At 33.3% G+C, this 22,087-nt stretch overlaps 1 protein-coding gene across 2 annotated transcripts; it reads left to right on the top strand.

Annotated features, from left to right (window-relative positions):
- The first annotated feature begins 1,020 nt into the window (after positions 1-1,020).
- Positions 1,021-19,062, top strand: LOC128175972 (coiled-coil domain-containing protein 9-like). Of its 2 annotated transcripts, none has more exons than XM_052841912.1 (13): positions 1,021-1,076; positions 5,468-5,565; positions 6,397-6,516; positions 6,779-6,850; positions 7,099-7,224; positions 8,868-9,530; positions 9,916-10,083; positions 10,451-10,632; positions 11,022-11,089; positions 13,291-13,347; positions 14,298-15,527; positions 16,035-16,127; positions 17,281-19,062. In XM_052841912.1, exons 2-12 carry the CDS (start codon positions 5,554-5,556, stop codon positions 16,100-16,102), a joined length of 2,766 nt encoding a protein of 921 aa, XP_052697872.1. In that variant the 5' UTR covers positions 1,021-1,076; positions 5,468-5,553; the 3' UTR covers positions 16,103-16,127; positions 17,281-19,062. The 2 variants fall into 2 exon arrangements, with proteins under 2 accessions (XP_052697872.1, XP_052697873.1); XM_052841913.1 differs by having other exon boundaries at positions 9,006-9,530; positions 11,022-11,059.
- Positions 19,063-22,087: the final 3,025 nt, after the last annotated feature.

A 22,087-nucleotide genomic window follows, 5' to 3' on the forward strand; every position in this document is an offset into this window, starting at 1 on the left:
AAACCGAAAAATAATTAAATAAAATCACATTAGTAACAAAAACAAACTGTTTGCAAGCGATAAACAATCTAAACAGATTTTTAAAACATTGTTCCTTTAATTGATGTATGCAAGGGGTATGTTGACTTAAAAGAGCCTAATTCATGTTTTCAAAAAATGAAGAAAAAAACTTTCACATTAAAAAATGAACTGTTTCTTTTCAGAATTCGTAATATACACGTACAATGTATTTAATAAAGTAATATTACATGTATTGTATTTCACTGAATAATAATAATTTGATTGGGAAAGGGGTTTTCTGTCATAATCATTCTGTCAACATTCCATCTTGGACAATTATAAAAGAAAAAATCCAGTGATTTTTTATCCCCTGTTTCATGCAGGTTGCAGTTTCATAATTTAGTGCCAATTCTATATCCTCATATAGACTAGCTATAGTATCATCCCAGCGTCCACCTTCAGTGTATATACATGTAGGTACAGTAAGAATACGACACGTTCTAAAATCTACAAATAGTTACTGCATCTTTCATCGAAGGAATATTTGCATAGGTACTTGTAGGTTATGCTTTCAATTTCTCTGTTCAATTCCTTAATATTTTTACTTCGCTTTCTTATCTCCCGAGAAAAGTTTTCTTAATGTATTTTTTTAAAAAAAAAAATGGATGCTGCGACAAAAAGTGGAAGAGCCAGGGCCCACCCACCCACCCACCTACGCTACATTTGAACGTGCATGCCAAGTTTGACTTGAATTATCAAATCCTTTGTATTTGTAACCAAATAAATAATTATGGCATTTCAATTCTTTTTATATGTTAAAAAAAAAAAAAAGCACATGAAAATTTCCAGTCATGTAAATTAATTATTGTTCACCATATTATGTAATATAGATATCGGATGTCATTTATTTTACAAGTTGGACTCCCCTTGTCCTTCTAGATCTCTGGTATAAATTTATTTTTGAGTATCAAGGGCACCTGCAAAGATCTCTATATTTGGATGAGGAACTCTTCAATGTTGGAGGTAAAAACTAGAGGAGTGCCTGAACTGTTGGGAGACGGCAGGTTATATTTTTCGTAAGTTATATTTAATATTGCTAAAACTGTATGAAATTGATATAGTCTCATCTAAATCCACATTTAAAGTTTGCAAAACAGTATGTATTTTACTGAGTTAAGCAAACGTAGATGTGATGCGCCTGAAAGATGATAACGAACAATCAGTGATGGTGTGTGATGTGGGGCACCAAATGGGGAACAATGAGAGGGAGAAAAACTTGTGTAAAACACGTTTTACCCACAGAAATTAATTTGATAATTTTTAGATAATGACTAAACTTAAAAATGTGAAAAGCTTTCTTATATATATATGCTTTATCTCTTTATAATTTCTTAATGTTGAAATAACTTCAAGGTAACTACATCATTGATGATGTGTGGCCTGTGATATGACATTAATCTTCTTACCCATAATTGTCATACATAATGCGAGAGAGGAGAGGGGTTGGTTGTTATAATAAAACTACACAGTTACAAATGTATAGATATTTTATTAACTGAATTACTTTGTTATTTATGTCTCCGGTGAAAACTCCTCCACTCTCTCATTAATTCATCCCTAAACAACTATTTGGGGGGAACATTTGGTTTGGCAGCAAGCATGGACTGATAATTAGAAAAACAAAAAGGCCAAATTTTTCATACAGATTCTTTTGGCTGGTTGTATAGTAGATTATTACTTTTTAAAGTTAAAACGTACAACTTTGACAAATGCATGTGTATGGTTATCATGGTATGTTAGATGAAAAAATTCTATTTAGGCCTATATAGGGTTGGATACCGGTACACGGTACCAATACCATACCGAATAGTTGCTTTAAAAATACCGGTAAAATACCATTTCATTTAATACCGGTACTAATAACGGTATTTCTGTATCTTTGAAACCTTTTTATACATTTAAAATGATTTTAAAAAACGATTTAAGACTCGCTAAAATCGAATTCTCCACGTATTAAAAGGAGAGGCTGGCTAATTAACAAAATATGTGCTTTATCATTCTTAGTACAATATTTGATTCGACTGCCAATACTTTAATAAATCAATACATAATTTAAAAAAAAAGTAAAATACATTTACAATAATAGTGTTTAAATTTTATTCTGACAATAAATGTAAATTAAAGACAATATAGCACAAAAGTTTTTTAATTATTTCCGTTCTATTTTCTGATGTTTCGTCAATTAGTGCGACCAAACAATGGCTGGCAACCGGGTAAAGCGCTAGGCTGTCAAGTCTCATTTCAGTAGGAAATCAGATGGTGGTGTTTGCAACCATTGTCAGTTATTTTGCCTGGAAAAAGGGGGAAATACCAGTAACTTTACTAAACATTTGAGAATCAGATTCAATTTATTTGTTTGTTAATCTTTTATTAAAAGATTGAAGCATAAACATAGTTTGTAAACTCGTATGTTATTGTAAATATACGATACTATCTTTATAAATTATAACACTGAAAGATCAAAAACACATTTATTGAAGAAAAAAAAATCATCATTCTTATTTATTAAGGTCTAGTACCATATCGTTAAAAATACCGTATCGTTTCAAAAATACCAGTATGGTATCGTACCGTTTAATTCTTAACGGTATCCAACCCTAGGCCTATATATCAAAATTCTTTTTAATACTCACTTTTCTCCTATGTTCTGAAAACCAGTTCATGCACACTTTTGATCTTCTTGAGTCTTATGATATGTAGTCTGTCATGATTATACATTTTAAAACTCCAAGGGATAAGGAAATTCAATGCTTTTCTTGATTTCTTATACATGTATACATACAGTGTACAATATAACTCCTCATCTCTAGCCAAGAGATTTTAGGTCCACTCCGCTGCCTACAAACCCTTAAATTTGTTAGGTTTGTTCAGAAATTCTTGACTTGGGAAGATGACATATAAGCAGAAAACATGCAGTGCTGCTCTTTTGACATGAAAAAATACTTTTTTGTCCTTCAGGTTAAGATCTAGCTAGTAAATGAGTTTAAAGTGACTTTTTTAGTGCTAGATTCATAATGGCATTATATGATTTGATATTATATATATATTTCTTTTTCTCATACTTTAATTTTGTTGAAAATGAAACATTCTCATAAGAGGCATCACAGTGAAATGACTCTTATGAGAATGTTTCCGGATTACTATCCATATGATTTCATATGGAATGTGATGATCACATTCCATTTGAAATCATATGGAAAGTAATCCAGATACATATTAATATTTAATTTAATATATTTTTTAAAGGAGATATCAAGAAAGCATTAAGTACCATTTTTAGTAAGAGCTGTAAAATTCTCTCCACCCCCCACCCCCCTGGGTCTAGCAACCTCCAGGCAGCAATTTTGTTTGTGTTGCATTTTCAGCAGATGCTTGGTCTGTTAGTTGCATCGTATAGTCAAGATTCATGCACTTTGAAACAGGTTTATCTCTCCCAATTTTGAGGTGTTTCATAGTTTGTTTGCTCAATTAAGAGGTTTTCCCATGTCCAGTGCACCAGAACAGTTTAACATATTTTAAATGACCACTCCCCAGTGAGAAACGGTTTTGCATGCCAAGAACCTGTATAAACTTGCTTGTTTGCCTTTTTCGCAAGGAGTATGTAGAACATGTAGATTAAATCATGCTTAAAAGCACTGAGAAGATATTATTTTCCCTTGGATTCCTCAACAAATGAGAAGATATTTAAATGAATGACAAGTCAAGGGTTGACAAAATGCCAGATGACATTCTTACACCTAGGGCAACATATCAAAGGGACACGTGAATACCACACACAGTCACAGACACACACACACACACGCACAAACACACACACGTGCTGACTTCATTGTAGAGGATATCCCAACACAGCAGCTAATGCATGTGTACTAGCTGATACTGGTACATCTGCTCTTTATGCATCACACATGTTAACCTCTAGATGAAGCCTCTCTGAGGTTTGGTGATTTCATCAATGTTTTACAGAGAGCAGACAAACTTATTATAGGGATGTGATGGAATTCATAAAATCACTCATAGACTTTAAAAGAAATTGTATCTTTAAGTATAGGTAATGTGTATTATAAACTAATTAATAAGAAGCCAGGATTTCTGGGGGGTTGGGAATTATAATTGGCTAAGATAGGCTGGACCAGAAATGTTAGTTTTGCTAAGTGCATTTCATTTTATTCTGAGCTGAGCTAGATAGATAAACATGAATACTTTTATTTATTATTATTTTTTGGCATAACTTCATACATACATTTTCGAGAATCTTGTGATTACAAGGAAATGGGAGTGGAGAATTATATTCACTGTATATAAAAGACAACTATGAAATTTGTGTCTTAATTAATATTCATTTAGGAGACATCGTTAGAATTGAGTTTTAATTACACAATAGCAGAACAACTATGTTGCTTATTTTATGCCTAGATTATTCAGGTGTATCTTTACATGTAGGATGATTGATTCTCCTCAATAGATTGATAACAAAGACACAGGTATTTCAGGTATGCTGCCTAGGTCAGCTCTAAATGACTCCTGACACTTAATATTCTGTGTCAACCCCCAGTTTTTACATGTGTAATACACAACACACTGCCATAGATTTAGTCTGTCACTTTCACCAAGTGCTAATAAATGTTAGAAAGTGATAACTGTTATTTTGTAATAAAGGGATTGAAAGTTACAATTTATTGTCTGTGCTTTATGAAAGTCTCGCTGAGTGTTTATATGTCTTAGTCATTTTGATATCTACATGCATATGTCGCCAATGATTGGCCTTTGGATGAAGAGTCTTGTTCAGTTGTCTGTGGTTTGAATGTCATGTGTCTGGTTCATTTGTACATGTAATGTTAGGGATGGTATATGTTGGATTTATTTAATTCAGTAACCGTATATTAATAATATTTACATAGCCAAGCACTCAATGACTGATCTTCATGTAATATAATTTAAAAGTAGATATACATATTATTATTCATAAACTTTAACTACCATATTGAGATCCTATTCTCTAAAGATTGTGAAGATTAAAAATTGAAGAGATGAATGTTGGTGTTAAAAACATTAATATATATATATAATATTATACCAGTAAATATAAATCTGGAAACCTGTACGGTACCACATTTTATGAAATTCAATTTTATCAAGATATTTATTTATTATTTATTTATTACTTATATTTTAGGAGTGTATTGGAATATGTTTACTGGTAATTACAGTGGATCTAGAATGCGTGTATTATATAGAAACTTGCTTTTCATATTATATTTCTCAAAGTAAGTCAGTGATAATAACACATGGCTTTCAGAGATACAGATTCCAAAATGTTTGTTAACATTCGTTATTTCCAGTCTATTCAAGCTGTCATAATACATAAATCAAACTCTGTATGCAGACTTATGATGTGTACTTGCAGGAATGGGGCAATAGAGACTCCAACAGTGAGCTACCATCTGCTGCTGACTAGAATCTCTTCAAGCTGTCCAGAGTCCATACAACAACATGTCTAGTCAGGTATAGTGTTAGCAGGGCAATCTCACAACTAAATGCTTACATATACATGATACAGAACCATTCAAACATGGCCATGGACTTTTGGTGTAACTGCATGTAGTGTTAGCAGGGCAATCTCACAACAAGACATTTATAGAACCATTCAATCAATCTCACAACTAAACATCTACATATAGAACCATTCTAACATGGCCATGGAACTTTAATGTAACTGCAGTACTGCATATAGTTTTAGCAGGACAATCTCACAACTAAACATCTACAAATAGAACCATTGGAACATGGCCATGGAACTTTAATGTAACTGCAGTACTGCATATAGTTTTAGCAGGACAATCTCACAACTAAACGTTTAGATATAGAACCATTTTAACATGGCCATGGACTTTTGGTGTAACTGCATGTAGTTTACACCTCAAAACAAGTTAAAATTTGATGCTGGCCTTTATGATAGTAATCGAAATATGCTTTGATTCCATTGGACTTTAGTGAAATTAATGTTTTGATTACATAGGAGCAGCTAAGACTAAGAGTTGCTGTGGATTTCTGTGAGCAAATGACAGAATGTCCATAGGATAGAATATACATCAAAAAACAAACATAAACATGAATTTTACATGATTAACCCTTTTGAGTCCATGTTCCAATGGCTCTACTATATCAGTCTGTTGATATAAATTGAGTCTCTGAACGAAATTTCATATACATGTAGTTAGGAAGTTATAAAAATGATTACAGCATATGTTGTAGACTCTACTACTGTAAAGGATATATGATAATATTCTTTGTTTTGAACTGTACTTATTATTATAGTGGTTGTTTTTGTTGCAGGTAAATGCAAACCAGGAACTTTTCCTGGACATCCTCACAAAAGAGGAAAAAGAAGCCTTACTCACCAAGAAGATGGAGGAGATAAGGAAGAAAAATGAGGCTCTTCGAAAGAGACACGAAGTAAGGATATACACCTACATGTGTAGACTACATTCAATCAAGGATATGTATTTATAGTATTGGTCGATAGTATGTAACATACATGTACAAAGATTATGATAACAATGTCTACAAAAGCAGGCATTATCTTTAAAGCTGATAAAGATAAAGTTGAGGAGTTGATAGTATATAGATAATGATGTCCAATCAGCAAGGCCATGCTAGTTACGGATTGAATACACGTTATTTGTTCCTTGAATTTGAAGGATTTTCTTTGTCACAGGAAATAGAAGCAGAAAAAAGGGCAGTTTCAGGGGGCCCTAAAAATGCTGCCTCACCCAGGAAAGAGACAAAGGTATGTATTTTAGAGTTTTATTACTGCTAGAAGATTTTAACAAAGTAAGGTTTGAATATTCTCATTATCATAAAGGCAATATGATAAAAATTATGCTTTTACTGTAGATTAAAAGTTTCTGTGTTGCTTGCCCCCCCCCCCCCCCCCCCCCAAAAAAAAAATGAAATTGTTGGAATTGTCAAGAGAGAAGTTGATACGATGTATTAGGGTTTTCTCTGGGTGTAATGATAGAGTTTTGAATGTTGTAGCCTCTACCTGGAGAAGAAACTCCCAAAGAATCAGCAGATGGTAAAAAAGAGAGACCCAGGCAGCCTAAACCTGCCGGCCGGGGGAGATCCCCCAATAAGGGAGCCAGGGATGCTCCAAGGGCACAGGTATGCATGACCTGTAATTGTACATGTAGACAAACAGAAGACACAGGCACCTGACATTATTTTTAACCGGGTTTTCCGAAGGAAAAATCTGGTTATTAAAATGATGAAAATGGCGGGCGGGCGGGCGGCTGCCAAAAGGGTACCCTCATTGTACGGATAACTCCTCCTACAGTTTTCAAGATAAGAAGTTGTTCTTTTGCAGATCAATTGTACATATATCAGAGGTGGGCATATTGCTAGGACTTTGATTTCTGATAATTTATGAAAAAAATACCAGCTTTTGAACTTAGTTATTTTTTGGCAAAATATTGCATATAGGGTACCCTCATTGTACGGATAACTCCTCCTACAGTTTTCAAGATAAGAAGTTGTTCTTTTGCAGATCAATTGTACATATATCAGAGGTGTGCATATTGCTAGGATTTTGATTTCCGATAATTTATGAAAAAAATACCAGCTTTTGAACTTAGTCATTCTTTGGCAAAATATTGCATATAGGGTACACCATTTCACTGGATATGGGTTGACATGGATTATTGATACAGTTCACATAAAAGAAAACCCGGTTTGCTGTCACATTGACAGCTTTTTACTTGTTCTTTATTGTAACTTAATGAAAAAATATGCCCTCTTCTGAATAATATACAAGGTTCACATTGGCACCATACTGGATTTTTTCTAGGACTGTCTGAAACTAAAGAATTAAGTCATTTTGCGATTCTCTCCACCTTACTATTGGTCTTTAGCATCTTGGCTTACTACTGATACAACCAAAATACCACGTTGTATTTGCAATTCATAGAAATCTTTCTATATTCTGTATCTTCTGCTTCTGGAATGAGATAAATGACTTTTTAAAGGGAGGACAGAATTTTATATGTCGCCCAAAATGGTGGCAATATGTACATATTGAATTAACACATAAAGATTGGTGTAAATTTTTTTATAAAATGAGGCAATTAAACAAAGTCAGGTGCCCGTGACAGAAGACTTATGTAATGAACTTTGCATGGTCAGATAAAAATGCAATTGTACCTGCATTTGTTAGAAGTAATTGGAAGCTTACTTACATGAATGACTGGTAACATTGACTGCTCTAATGAATATACATGGATGAGATAATTACTCAAGTTGCATGTCATTTGATTGTTGTATTTTAAAGCTTTGGGCCCTTGATTATGCATTTTTCTGTTCAAACCAAATAGCACCTATTAGTGTTCTGTAACAAAGTATATCAAAAGTATTGGCTAATCTAAGGTATGGAAAAAGAAAGAATTTTTACACCAATGCTGAAAATTAGTTTTGAAGATCAATTATGATAGTACATGTATGTAGAGTTATAACAGTTCATCAGAATTGGTTGTTGATTTGTAAAATATATGAATTATGTCATTTCCTTGTATTTGTGAATTTTTAAATTATTCAATAATCTAGACATTGATGTGAAGAGTCTCTTGTAGAAATAGAAATAAAGGTTACGAAAAAATATAGATTCATTTATTGTATTAAAACAGAGAATTTTGTAATTAATTTCATGAATCATTAATAAATGTTTATACACATACAATCTAATGCAATACCTACATTTGTACTAACAGCATGCTGCTTCCTGTTATACTGCATGATGTTGTATATTGGTGTAGGATATTCGAGTTGTACGCAATCTTTCTGGAGAAGAGGGGAGCACTGACCGCAATATTCAGGTGGTTAATGAAAATAGTGGCTCAACAGATGCTCGCCCAAGAAAAACCTCCAAAAATTCCAAATCTTCTCGATTTCAGAGGCCTGGGTCTCAAACCTTCCCTGATGAAGAGGCAGTTGAGGATCAACGGTGGGAAAAACCCCGATATCAGAGACCGTTGTCTCACGAAAAAAATGATGCTCGTGGGGAACATCATCATTATCAGCGGCACTCGTCCAATGAGGAGGAGCAGGGAAGGAACCAGCGTCGCGGAAAGCGGCCACCGGTAAACCTGACACAGGATGAGGAGGTGTCAGAAGGAGCGTATGAAGCTCTTAAAAGACAGCACCAGCAACTCAACTATCAGCCCAGAAATCAAGAGTTTCGGGAACATGATTTCAGGGATAACAGGGGCAGAAGGAATAGAAGGTTTCAAAGGCCTTATTCCAGGAATGGTGACACTCGACGAAGTTTTGGAGACTCCGGTCAAGACTTCTCAAACGGATTTCAGGATGGGAATCATCCACAAGGAGAATCGGAATTTGAACCTCAAGCCAAACGCATACATGGTGGTAGACACCAAAGGAATGAAAACAAAGGCTATGACTTCTCCAAGAGCCCTCTCGTAAGTTTTTTCAGAGAACGAAAGTTATGAAAGTATTGGAAAAAGCTCTGAGTAGGAAAGGCATGAAATTCTTGATGCTCAGTATTGCCTTTAGTTGTGTGACAGTTGTTTGCATGTGATGTATGAGTTACTTTTGATTTATTTTTTCTTGTATATGTATAAGTTCAAGTTTGGAAGTGTATGCATTTCCTATAATGTTGCATATGTACTTGAGAAAACTGTGTACTGTGAAATCCCTACAATTAACTGTCAATATTAACATCATATTACTTGTATGATTTCTTACATATATCATGATACACTTTAGGCATATAATCGAAAAGTTTTGTTTGAACCATCTTGACCACTTTATGCTAGTGTAATACAGAGATATTTGACCTTGTAGGGCCCTCCACCAGACCCAGCGTACAACTTCTTGTCCGACAGATATCGTCATGGTGAGAGACAGATGGAGAATCCGAAGGGCGAGTTCTCCAGGCGGCACCCTAAGAACTATGGAGGAGAAGACTTTGGCAACGTGAAGAACAGAATGAGAAAGGAACGAGATAGACAGGTTCTTATTACTCACATGAAATTAAGTCAATACATACTGTTTACAGGGAAATATTCTCCCCCATTTTATTTTCGCACCTTTTGGCCTCGTTGTCAAAGGGCGAATTTAAGACTGAGCGAATTCTATATTGCAAATAATATCTTTGTTAACACACAGGGCGAAACCGTTTGCAGTTGTTTAAGGGCGAAAATAACACGAGGCAAAAATAACACGGGGCGAAAATAACCCTGTATACAGTATACAAATCATTATTCTTTTGTTTCAACATTGTTTACCTTTTAACAACAGCAATTTCTGTCTTTTCATACATGAATCTCCATTTTACAGTCCTTGAACATTGTTAAACCTTTGGAACAATATCTTTCAGGATCGAGGAAGAGGTGGTCCTCCTAGAAGTAAAATGGAGATGTCAATAAACATGACAGGAAGAGAGCGGAGGGAGTATGTGGAGTGGAAAGCGGAGAGAGAGAAAGTGGATCAGGCTCGCATCGACAGACAAAAATCAGCATCCGGCGAGTGGAAACGTGAATGGGATGTCAAAAAAGACGAGTAAGAAGATATACAATTTTATTTTAACTCGCTGTAATGTGGTGTATATTGGCCTAGTATGCCTACTTTTTTTCATTGTACATGTATTAGAACCAAATAATGTTGACCATAACAGTATTTACCGGGTATTGATCGTTTGTGCATGTAGTCATCAAAGATATCAGAAAGCATTCTCAGAAGTTATGAAAATGGAATAAATGTAAATTTTATTACAAGAAAAGTCAAGATGGCAAGAGACTAAGATTTAAAAAAATGATGCTCTTTTTCTTGACCGGAAGATGCTTTTAAAATATTACTGCCTGTTAGTCTTTTCTTGATATATACACATGTACATATAAGGCTTTAAGAGTTGAAGATATATATGTTTATATGAACACATTATTTTACAGAGAGGTCGCCCAGCGAGTAGAGCCAGGAAAACGACCAGGTAATCTAGCCGTAGTCAGGACAAACACAGGTATTATCAGACACAACAGAAAAACAATACAATTGTTCTCTCTCAATCTATTTCTGCTTTATAAGACTTTATCAATGCTTTTGTCAAGGGATCAACTTTGTTATAATAGTATATTTTTACAAGTTTCGTTATGTCTTTTGTATAAATTGTTCCGGAAATGTCTTCCAATTGTTTTTTGCAAGCCAGCAATTGTCTATTTTATTCTTGGTATAAAAAAAAACCTTGGTTAGCAGATATGTCAGCATAAATTGTTTACTAAGATTTCAAAAGTGATGACATATTTTTTTTTTATTTTCCAAATTTTTTTTCAAGTAAATTTATCTGAAGAAAGCACTTTTAAAATTTCTTCGATGGTATACAAGTATTAAATGATGTGAAATTATGTAGACCCAATCTATAAAACATAATTGGAGTAAAGTAAAAAGAAACAAAGGCCACTCTGAGATGACCCCTTCTGAGACATTGATAGATCTTGTATAGTGTATCATAGAGGAGTGATTTTACGAGTCTTATATAAATAAATAGTACATTACGCCACATGAAATTAATATTTCTCATCCTGAATTGCCAAAATATGGGGCGGGTGTGCAGATTTTATTTTTTTATTTTTTTAAAACACCTTTTTCTCTGTTCATGTTCTAGAAATAACAACTGCTCTATTTTTTTAAAATTGTTAATGCAAATATGAGTAACCAAACCCAATTGTAATCTTTTAATTTCATTTTATATCAACTTAACTGTTAATGCACGAAGACATTTGTATCCTTATGATTACAATCATGACTGGAAACACACATGTTTAGACAGCCATTAAAATCTTTTGAAGTTTTTGTATACCGAGCCGATTTTTTTTCCCAAAATTTTTTTCAATACTTTTTTTTTCAAATTAAAATAAAATGCATCAGGGCGGGCCATTTTCAGAGGGGCGGGCGGGGATGATAATCTAAAATTTAATTTTATGTGGTCTTATGGTCAATCTGCTTGAAAGGCATGCATTACATGAACATACAATTAATAAGCCAATGGTTGGAATTTTTTTCCTGTCATAAGTTCAAAGGTGACATGGTAAGACGAATCAAATGTGTATGGTATATTTTTGTTCTTGATTCTCTTTTTTAACAAAGGTTTGAATTCTGGGGTATATTGGTACTGATGTTAAAAGGACAGAATTAAGATGTACTGGTATTTTGAATTTATTAGACTATATTTGACAATTTTTGAACTCTAAATTATGGTAGGTGAAGGACCCTCATTTACATTGTATATGCATTGTACAGTTCACAAGGTCAAAAGTTTCAGGTCATATTTATCGCTTATTAAATTCACAAACATTACAAATTTGATACCATAATAATTATTATGACATATTAATAGTTTGTGTAAACTGTCATTTACGTATTAGGGAATTATTTTAGCTGTTTACAGTATTTGGAATTGAACGATTTTCCTGTTTTCGATAAAGGACAAAGGACTGACTTTCAGTTGATGAACCTTCAGTACAATCCTGTGTGTGACAATTATTATAATTAGTGCTTGACAGTGATTTGCAGTATTTACCAAAAGATAATTGTTTTTTGTTTAATAATGAAACAATGTTTGATTTGGTATTTCAATTAATATTATTGTAATCAGAAAGTCAATCAACTTACTTCAAGTTTTGTTGGATGATGTTGTGTATCAAATGGGTTTGACGGACTTCAGTCATTGGAACTTCATAATGATTTTCAACCTTCACACAGATATTTAATATTGTTTAATAATGAAGCAATTTGATAATCCCAAATGTGATATTTGATGGTAACCAGAATGATAGATATATGTACCTACCCATTGGAAGTTGCAATCCCGCAGTGCAGGTGCTCATGAGTGCTTGCAAACCTTTGTATCATTTGATTAGGGAATTTCAGTGAGTCTGTAACATGAGTGCGCCCCCATTTCTGAAAAGTTCACTGGTAGATAGCAAATGGTGGTGGTGAGGGACTGTTTTCCTCAACATTTGAATTGTTTGAATTATTTGTGGGGAAAGAAATTCAGCCCAATATGATTAAAGACACAAGTCAATAAAATGTTAAGAAATAAAGATTGTTGATGGATGGTATCAATTTTTTTGTGAAAAACAAGCTTTTAAAGGTATAGTTAAATTTATAACAACAACAGAATCTCTGATCATTGTTGACATTGCCTGTCCTTTTCACTTAAAGCTGGTCGCATCGGAAGTGGTCGATTTGACCGAGGGGACAGGGATGAACGACCTCTAGGTGAGGGCATGCTCATCACAGTGTCCCATACAGCTGTGTATCCCATGATTCATACTTAGTTCTCACACCAGTAATTTCATTCATACTCAATCTTTAATCAGCTACGAGTATTATGACATTATTTTATGTATATGATTTTTTACTTCTTAAACTTTGGGAATGTGCATGTAGATGTACTTTCATTTTCAATAATACATGTATAGACCTGGTATTATAGAGGGAATTATACTTATCTTATTTAACCACCTGTTTCCCATTTTATGTTTTACCCCAGTATAGTTGTGAATGAAATACTATACCTTACATACCATTTTTGTTTTTTACCTGAGTTTTGCATGTGCAGGTATGGCTACAATGAGTGGAAAATCTAATAACTATACAGTGTAATAAGTACTAATAATGGTACATGTACTTCATTTCGAAGTAGAAATAAGCTTCAACCTTAATAACAAGAGTTGGAATGATATTTTGAGCTGAATTGGTATTAGTTATCATCCTTTATGAAATATAAAGATATTTGTGTTGCATATAGAAATAACAGAGTTTCATTAAGGAGCTAGAACTGCTGTTTTGTTTTGTTGGCTAGTGAATTTACATTTATATTTATAAGACATACAGTGTATGCAAACAATCATGCATATTTGGTTTAGTTTAACATTTAAGCTTACTTCTTGTTTTTATCATATTGCTTGTCCATATTATTTTTAATTTAAAAAAATAATTTTAAGATTGATTATCAAGTGATGTACTTGAATCCTTTTCCTGGTAACACCCAAAAGATGATTTAGTTGTGAAATATTGAGTTATTAAACTGTGGTTAACTGTAAAAAAAATTTTGATTAATTAAATGAATTAAATAATTTATAGAATATTATAAACAAAAAAGTTTACAATAATGAAATAGGATTTAGAAAACCTTTTTAATGATAAAATTATAACAATCTTTTCAGGACCTGGACGTAAAGATTCCAAGGAATCCCAGGGGAAACCACAACCTAATGGAGTTGCACAAGAACGTTTGGCAGAGAAAGATGTTTCAGCACCACGTCCAGTCGGAAGAGGCAGGGGACGAGGGAGAGCCCGAAACAAGGGAGGAAGCACTGGGAACGACCCGGGGAGAGTGAGGACGTACTCTGGAGAGGACCGGCATGTGGAATGTAAGAAAGACCTGCTGGTCATTAAGGTGGACAACACACCAGGAAAGAAATCAGATCAGGTGGAAGTGGAGTACTCTGATGGAGAGAATGAGCCCCATTGTGGAGACCAAGCTGAGGCCCACCAAAAGAAGGCTGGACCTCATGCAGAGGAGTTGTGGTGGGATGAAGAGGGGGATGATATTGGACTGGAACTGCAGGGCATTTCAGCAGAAGATGAAATTTTTGAGCAGAAGGAGCTGTTTGATGATTATCATGAGGATGGATTAGATGGTAAAGGCTGCTTTGAGGATGCTCCCGGACAACCAAGCCAGGGAGACGAGGATGAATGGGAAGACTGTACGACAAGTGAGGATTTCTCGACAGACAGGAGTCAGAGCCAAACATCTGTCTCGGATGATTTAAGCTCTCCTCTTAAGGTCAATCTCAATCCTGATGCACCTGTGTTTACTCCAACTTCCCCTATATCACCAAACCCACTGTCAACAAGATTAAGCAAGGAATTAAAGCTTGAGGAGAAGTCGTCTAAACAAAAGAAAAGCGAAAAGAAAAAGAAGGACAAAGAAGAGGAAACAGAAGAAGAAAATACACAAGAAGAAGAACAAACTTTAGTAGAAGATAAAACCCCAGTAGATGAACAGAAAGCCCCACTGGACAGCAATGAAGATGTTACTGAACATTCCAAAAGTGACTCTGAGAAAATTTCTCCAGTATCAGAGGAACTGGTATCAGCTTCCTCTGAAAAGGAGTCAGAGGGTGGTGTTTCATCAGAGAAGCCGACTTTGGCAGACTCTGAGACCCCACCAAAGGATCCTGCTGTTAAAGCAGGCAGTAGCCCCCAGGTTGAGGGCACTTCTGACAAATGTCAGACTCAACAAGATCCTCCTGCTGTGAAGGAAACTGAGGAAGAGACAGCTCGAAATGAAGCTGGGAATAACTCCCAGACTGAAGTCGAAGCTGACGTTAAGAACCAGCAAGAAACTAATTCTGAGAATATGGAAGACACAGAGGCAGAAGCCAAAAAAGGTGGGCTTTTACAAGTTACATTAGGTCATACCTGTATATATTTGTCTGATCTTAACATTTTTATTAGATATCAGTACATGTAAAAAGCATGAGATATACATTTGAATTTCGATATCTCGAAGACTGATATCTCGAATACAGTGGATATGTCGGAGTGATTTGTAAGTCCCAACCACTTAGCTTTTTAAGCATTTTACCCTTGATATCTCGAATACTTTGATATCTCGAAGATTTAAACAGTCCCATCTAGTTCGAAAAAACGAAGTTTGACTGTATTTTTCATATTCAGTCAAACCTATCGAGATATCCGAGTATTCGAGATATCAAGGGTAAAATACTAAAAGTTTAAGTCTTTTGGACCTAATAATCACTTCGACATATCCATTGTATTCAAGATATCGGTGTTTGAAATACCGAAATTCAACTGTATGTTGTATGTATGATAATGTTATGTGTGTGCATCAGTGCATTTATACATGTTCATAATTAAGGCATAAATCATTACAGAGGAAGATCAGAAGGAGGACAAGGAGGCCACACCCACTCCTCAGGGGGAGGGGGAGGAGAGTGCCTAAATCAGATCAACAGCTGTCCCTCTCTGTAAGTACCCATACCAAAATTAAGGTCAAGATCTAGTAAATGATTCCAGTCTTTTTGGTGCTAGAACCATTATGACGTCATAATTGATTTGAAGAATTTTTTTCCCGTAGTTTATGACTTTAAAGGAATTATGTAGAAAATTAAACAAATTCTTGACATTCTATGTTAAATCATGATAAAAGTAATCCCTGTAACTATATTCAATTTGACATCCTTTTAAAGAGGAGGTCAAGAGCTTGTTTAATTCCGTTTTTGGGGAGACTGAAGGCATTCTAGATATAATTTATTAGTCAAAAATGGACAAAACTCTGAAATTTGTTCCTCAGTTCCTTTGATATTTCATTGAAAATAACGGTTTAAAACATGATTTTTCATTGTGTTTACCAAAAATTTTAGCCCCGGTACACTCTATCAAACAAAGCTATTGTTATGAAGCATTATTGAAAGAATTTATATCTTAAATTTTATGAACCTGTAGGCACCTTTCATTTACTAGATCTTGACCTTAAGTTACCAGTTACTGACTTTATAATGAGTCAAATTTTTCCAGGAATTTGGGGATGACAGTGATCATGTACGAGGTTTGAGAACTCAAAGTACCAGTAGATCTAGGTTAACCATCTAACTAAATATTCAACAAATGTACATGTATTAAAATAAAATCATTATCATCAAGTAAATGCATTAGGTTAGCACTACATTTTATATTAACAAACAAGAAACTCAACTGTGACTGTTCATTCATAACGTGGATATTGAATGGAATTTATCTTTCTTTGATTGTTAGTCACAGGACTTGCATCTGTGGATAAACCCATATACAAATTACTGGCTTTTTGAAAGCAACTTTAGGCAATCTTCATACATGTACTTGTTTCAGACATGGTAAAACCAAACAAATTGTACCTAATGTATAAAATTCTGTAATGAAAAAGACAATTTAAGATGACCAACAAATATTTGTATTTCTTTAGATTTTATTTATTTAGACCAACCTAAATTTGTTTTCTTCCTTGTTTTTACACAAGTTATTCCTTGATACAAGTTAGTTAATTGACATCAGTAATGAGGATCCATTTTGTTTGCTGCCAATATTCACTGAATCAGTTGTTTGTCTCTTGAACTGTTAACACAAGTGTATTTATAATTTCAGTTGTACGAGAGGTCAGGACAGTTTCCATAGTCATTTTTCGTCAACCATCCATTAGATGGTTATTCAGCGCAAGAAGAACAATATTTTGAAGAAAAAAAATGCACATGTATTTGTATGATAGAATAGAAAATGTAACGATCATTATCGGGTCATCTGATTTCTTATTGTTTGATAATGTGTTAAAGTATCAATGGAATTCATTCTTACATAGTAAAAAATACGAATTTGTGGTGTTAAATGTATACCTTAATGATATAATGTAGTTACAGATATAGGTAATTGTACTGTACTGAGGTCAGTTTTATGTAACCAACTGTAATGCATATATAGTCATGCACACATTTTATCACAAAATCTAAGGACAGATTTTTCTGAACTAGTATTTCAGAAACAGAATTTTTTTCATTGAAATAAATACCTGTTTTATATCAAATCATTTTTTAAAGTTTTTTCTTTCAGCAGACTGGTATATTTCACAGTGAATACATGTACTTTGAATACATATAAAATGGGCATGTCTTTGTGAAAATTAATGACAAGATTTGAGAATTGAGTGTCTTTATGCTACTACTGCTGCTATTGATTATTGTGGAGACAATACTGCCCCTGTGTTTGAAGTCCAGTGGCACCTGCTACATGCCATACTTCTATCAGGCTCTTGTTGTAAGCTATTGTGTTCTGTAAGCCTTTACTGAGACCCTATCCACTAACTTTAAAGATGCTAAAAGTTGTGTGATTAGGGAATGGACTTGGCTTTTATACATATAAACTTTTTTGGCTGTATGCTTGAGACTAAGATACATGTACATGTACCTTATCTCATTCTTTGAAATTTTTTTGGCATTAGAAGTTAAATTTTTTCCAGAAGTCATATGAATATTTTTTAGTTTTTGATTGGTGCAAAGTTGTACATATTTGCATGAAAAGAGATTCATGTTGGAGATTTTTCAAGTATAATTGAACATTTTAATTTTGCACATGAACAATGCATTTGGTGCTTTTACAACATATCATTTTCAAAGGATGATCATGTTCATGTTGATATGGAAAAAAAATTTTTAGCGTGATTAAAATTTTATGAATTTTGAGAAAATTAATTCTTCATATAATTAATAATTTGCAAATTTTGTTATATTATATTTTTGTTTTTATTTTATACATTGAAAGTACTTCAGTTGCTTTAGTTTTGTTCCTGAATGTGTTTTCATTTGTCCTTAACTTATTTGTGAACTTTTTTAAATATGTATCACAAAGAATTAATTGACCTTTTTTGTTCAAATATTCAGTGATCTAGTGTTTTGTTGGTGTGTTATTTATGAAGAATGGGCGTTTTACACAGCTTCATTTTATATTCTTATTGTTTTATTGTATATGTATTGATGCATATAGAGAAAAATCTAAAAATTAATATATAATATGAAAAAAAAAAGGAAAATTTGAAGAAAAAAAAGGAAACCAAAAATAGGTATATATCTTTGTAAGGATTTGTATGTTCATCATAGATTTGAAAGGTTAACACATTATACTATAGTATCAAATACATTATGATGGGGTGAGATGTCACCCACTATGGGGCTTACTTTAGAATATTTGTGAGATCAGCCCTCGCCCTGGGAAACATTCCCTTTTTTCAGATTGCTTTTGTCAGTGAAAGCTTTATCATTATGAGATAATTAGTTTTAAATATTGTTAACTAAAGATACTTTTTTACGCATTTTAGAGGCATTGTTCATGATCAAACTCACCATGCGAGATTGATGATAAATAAAACTCGACATCATGTTTCTCTCTATTGTTTTTTTCTTTGAAAGAGTCAGTCAGGGACCAAGAAAATGAGAACAGACCTGAATCAGTAGCCATTTAACAAAAAAACCCTTAAGTTTAATTTTCATCGTATTTAAACTAAAAAAAACTTCAAATTTTACAGTAACACTACAGAAAAAGGTTGCAAACTTTCCTCCATGAATTCAACAGGTACTGCTCAATGTGAATTTGAGCAGTTAGATGCTTCATTTGGTTGTTTAAGTGGGTTTGAATTTAGCGCCAGCAGGCTTTGTCATTTATTGCTGCCTTCATAACTTATGAACCACCGATGTTTTTTGCATTTAAAGTTCTCTTTGAATTTGTCATAAGTTTTCATGAAAAGTACAATGATCTAAAAATACTTTATTGATATTATTGATCAGAGAAAGTTACAAGAACAGAATAGTCAAAAAAGTATGTCGAAAATTCTCGCCGTCTTGTTTTCGTTGTTACCAAAACTATCAATCGATCTTGAAATACTTCACAAAGAGTACAGATTTCAAAAGTCAAATATATATAACGTAAAATAAAGCATGATTCAACAATATTATATACATGCATGTGTTCTAGTAAACAATGAGCAATGTCACAAAAACTATGGCTAATTGGCAAAGGTTTTGGTTTTTTTTAGTGTTTTTTGGGGGGGAGGGGGTGCCCATTTGACGTTGAGTTTTTTTTTTTTTCATTCATTGGTACAATATACATAGGAGAATCACCCCGGATACAGAGTACATTACATTCTTATTTACCATTTGTAAGCAAATTATAACTGGTTAATATAACATCGACTTTCCATTACATATGGACTGGGAGCACATGACTCTTTCTCAGTTATCCGAGAAGCAAGCATGTACGTACATACTTGTTTAGAGTGAGGGAATGTACGTGCGTGGAAGAGGGTGGATTCTTTCTTTCATTGTTATTACCAGATCTATCATTGTCCTTCATTGCTTATATTAACACTAGGATTGTCTATCATTGCTTATACCGACACTAGGATTGTCTATCATTGCTTATATTAACACTAGGATTGTCTATCATTGCTTATACCGACACTAGGATTGTCTATCATTGCTTATATTAACACTAGGATTGTCTATCATTGCTTATACCGACACTAGGATTGTCTATCATTGCTTATATTAACACTAGGATTGTCTATCATTGCTTATACCGACACTAGGATTGTCTATCATTGCTTATACCAACACTAAGATTGTCTATCATTGCTTATACCGACACTAAGATTGTCCTTCATTGATTATACCAACTCTATGATTGTCTTTCATTGCTTATATCAACACTTGAATAGTCCTGCATTGCTTTTACCAACCCTAGGATTATCTTTCATAGCTTATACCAACTCTATAATTGTCTTTCATTGCTTATTTCAACACTTGAATGGTCCTGCATTGCTTTTACCAACACTACAATTGCCCTTCATTGCTTTTACCAACTCTACTGTGGTTATATTATTATTCAAGGGCATCAATATTCGTGGACAAAGTGAAAATCACACTTTCAAAGATACTTTAACTCGTTGCTGATGACTACAACAATACAAATTGTAAGTAGAATTGAACTTCGATTAACAATTGATTTCGTGGATCAACTTTAAAACAAAATCCACGAAAACTGGTATATAATGAATATTGGTGAAACCACAGTATTATTGTCCTTCATTGCTTATAACAACACTTGAATGATCCTGCATTACATATACTAACATTTCATTTGTACTTCATTGCTTATACCAACACAAGATTTGTCCTTCATTTCTTTTACCAACACTAGGTTTGTCCTTTAATGATTTTACCAATACTAGGATTGCCCTTAATTGCTTTTACCAACACTAGAATTGTTTTCCATCGCTTATATCAACACTAGAATTGTTCTTTATTGCTTTTACCAACACTAGAATTGTTCTTCATTGCTTTTACCAACACTAGAATTGTCCTTCATTGCTTTTACCAACACTACAATTGTTCTTTATTGCTTTTACCAACACTAGGATTGTCCTTTATTGCTTTAACCAACACTAGGATTGTCCTTTATTGCTTTTACCAACACTAGGATTGTCCTTTATTGCTTTTACCAACACTAAAATTGTTCTTCATCGCTTATACCAACACTGTAATTGTCCTTCATTGCATATTTATATATATAACATTTAACATATAACATTTATAAAGATAACATTTAACTAAAAGCAGAGACATAAATAACAGGTTGGCAACTGATCGAAATTGCACGAAATCTCGGGTCCCTGTTGTAGTGTTCCAAGTTTAAATCAGTACATGTATATCTTTCTGATTAATAATTATATCGAAATATAAACAGCTAAAACCCATTACCAAAACATTCAAAATATTATTTTTTATGAGTTTATATTATATAAACAATATTAAAAGAGGAGTCTTAGGAGGCAGTTGGCTACCTGTCGTCCGAGATTTCGCCGATGTTTTATAGCTAACCAATATATTTTCTATATACTAATCGTATTTTTCAATTTGTTGTTTTAAAAATGTCTAAAACCTATGCATATTTTTTCATAAAAGCAATATACTTTTGGTTTTAGATCATTATCTCAGTTTGCTAGAATGTAGTTCTTGAAGTAAGGTTGGTCCATTATCTTTTTGTCAATGATTAATAAAAAAAATATTTTTACTTTTAAGAACGATATACCGTCAAATACTCTGTTTGAAAATGTCTATGTTTGCTTATATTACAAAAATCCTATACAGTTATGCGAAAAATTATGTAGTAAGTGTATTTGTTATTGTTTGAAAATAAATTTTAATTCAAAAAAAAATTCTTAGGATTTTACATCACTCAAAACTCAAACGTAGATTTGTTATTTTAACACCAGACTGAGTGACCGTAAATATCAATAACTCATTGGTCATTCAAAGAAAAAATTGAAAATTATAAGGCACATCAATCATCAAATTAGATTGATATAATGATTCTAAATGATAATTTATAAAAAAAAAAAAAAAACTAA

Source organism: Crassostrea angulata, chromosome 3 (assembly GCF_025612915.1).
Source record: "Crassostrea angulata isolate pt1a10 chromosome 3, ASM2561291v2, whole genome shotgun sequence".
NCBI classification, from domain to species: domain Eukaryota; kingdom Metazoa; phylum Mollusca; class Bivalvia; order Ostreida; family Ostreidae; genus Magallana; species Magallana angulata.

Bases quoted from the DNA above. Each gene is read 5' to 3' on its own strand.
- LOC128175972 (XM_052841912.1), top strand. The intron at 6,851-7,098 runs GTATGTATTTTA...TGAATGTTGTAG, and splicing joins CACCCAGGAAAGAGACAAAG to CCTCTACCTGGAGAAGAAAC. The intron at 10,084-10,450 runs GTTCTTATTACT...AATATCTTTCAG, and splicing joins GAAAGGAACGAGATAGACAG to GATCGAGGAAGAGGTGGTCC.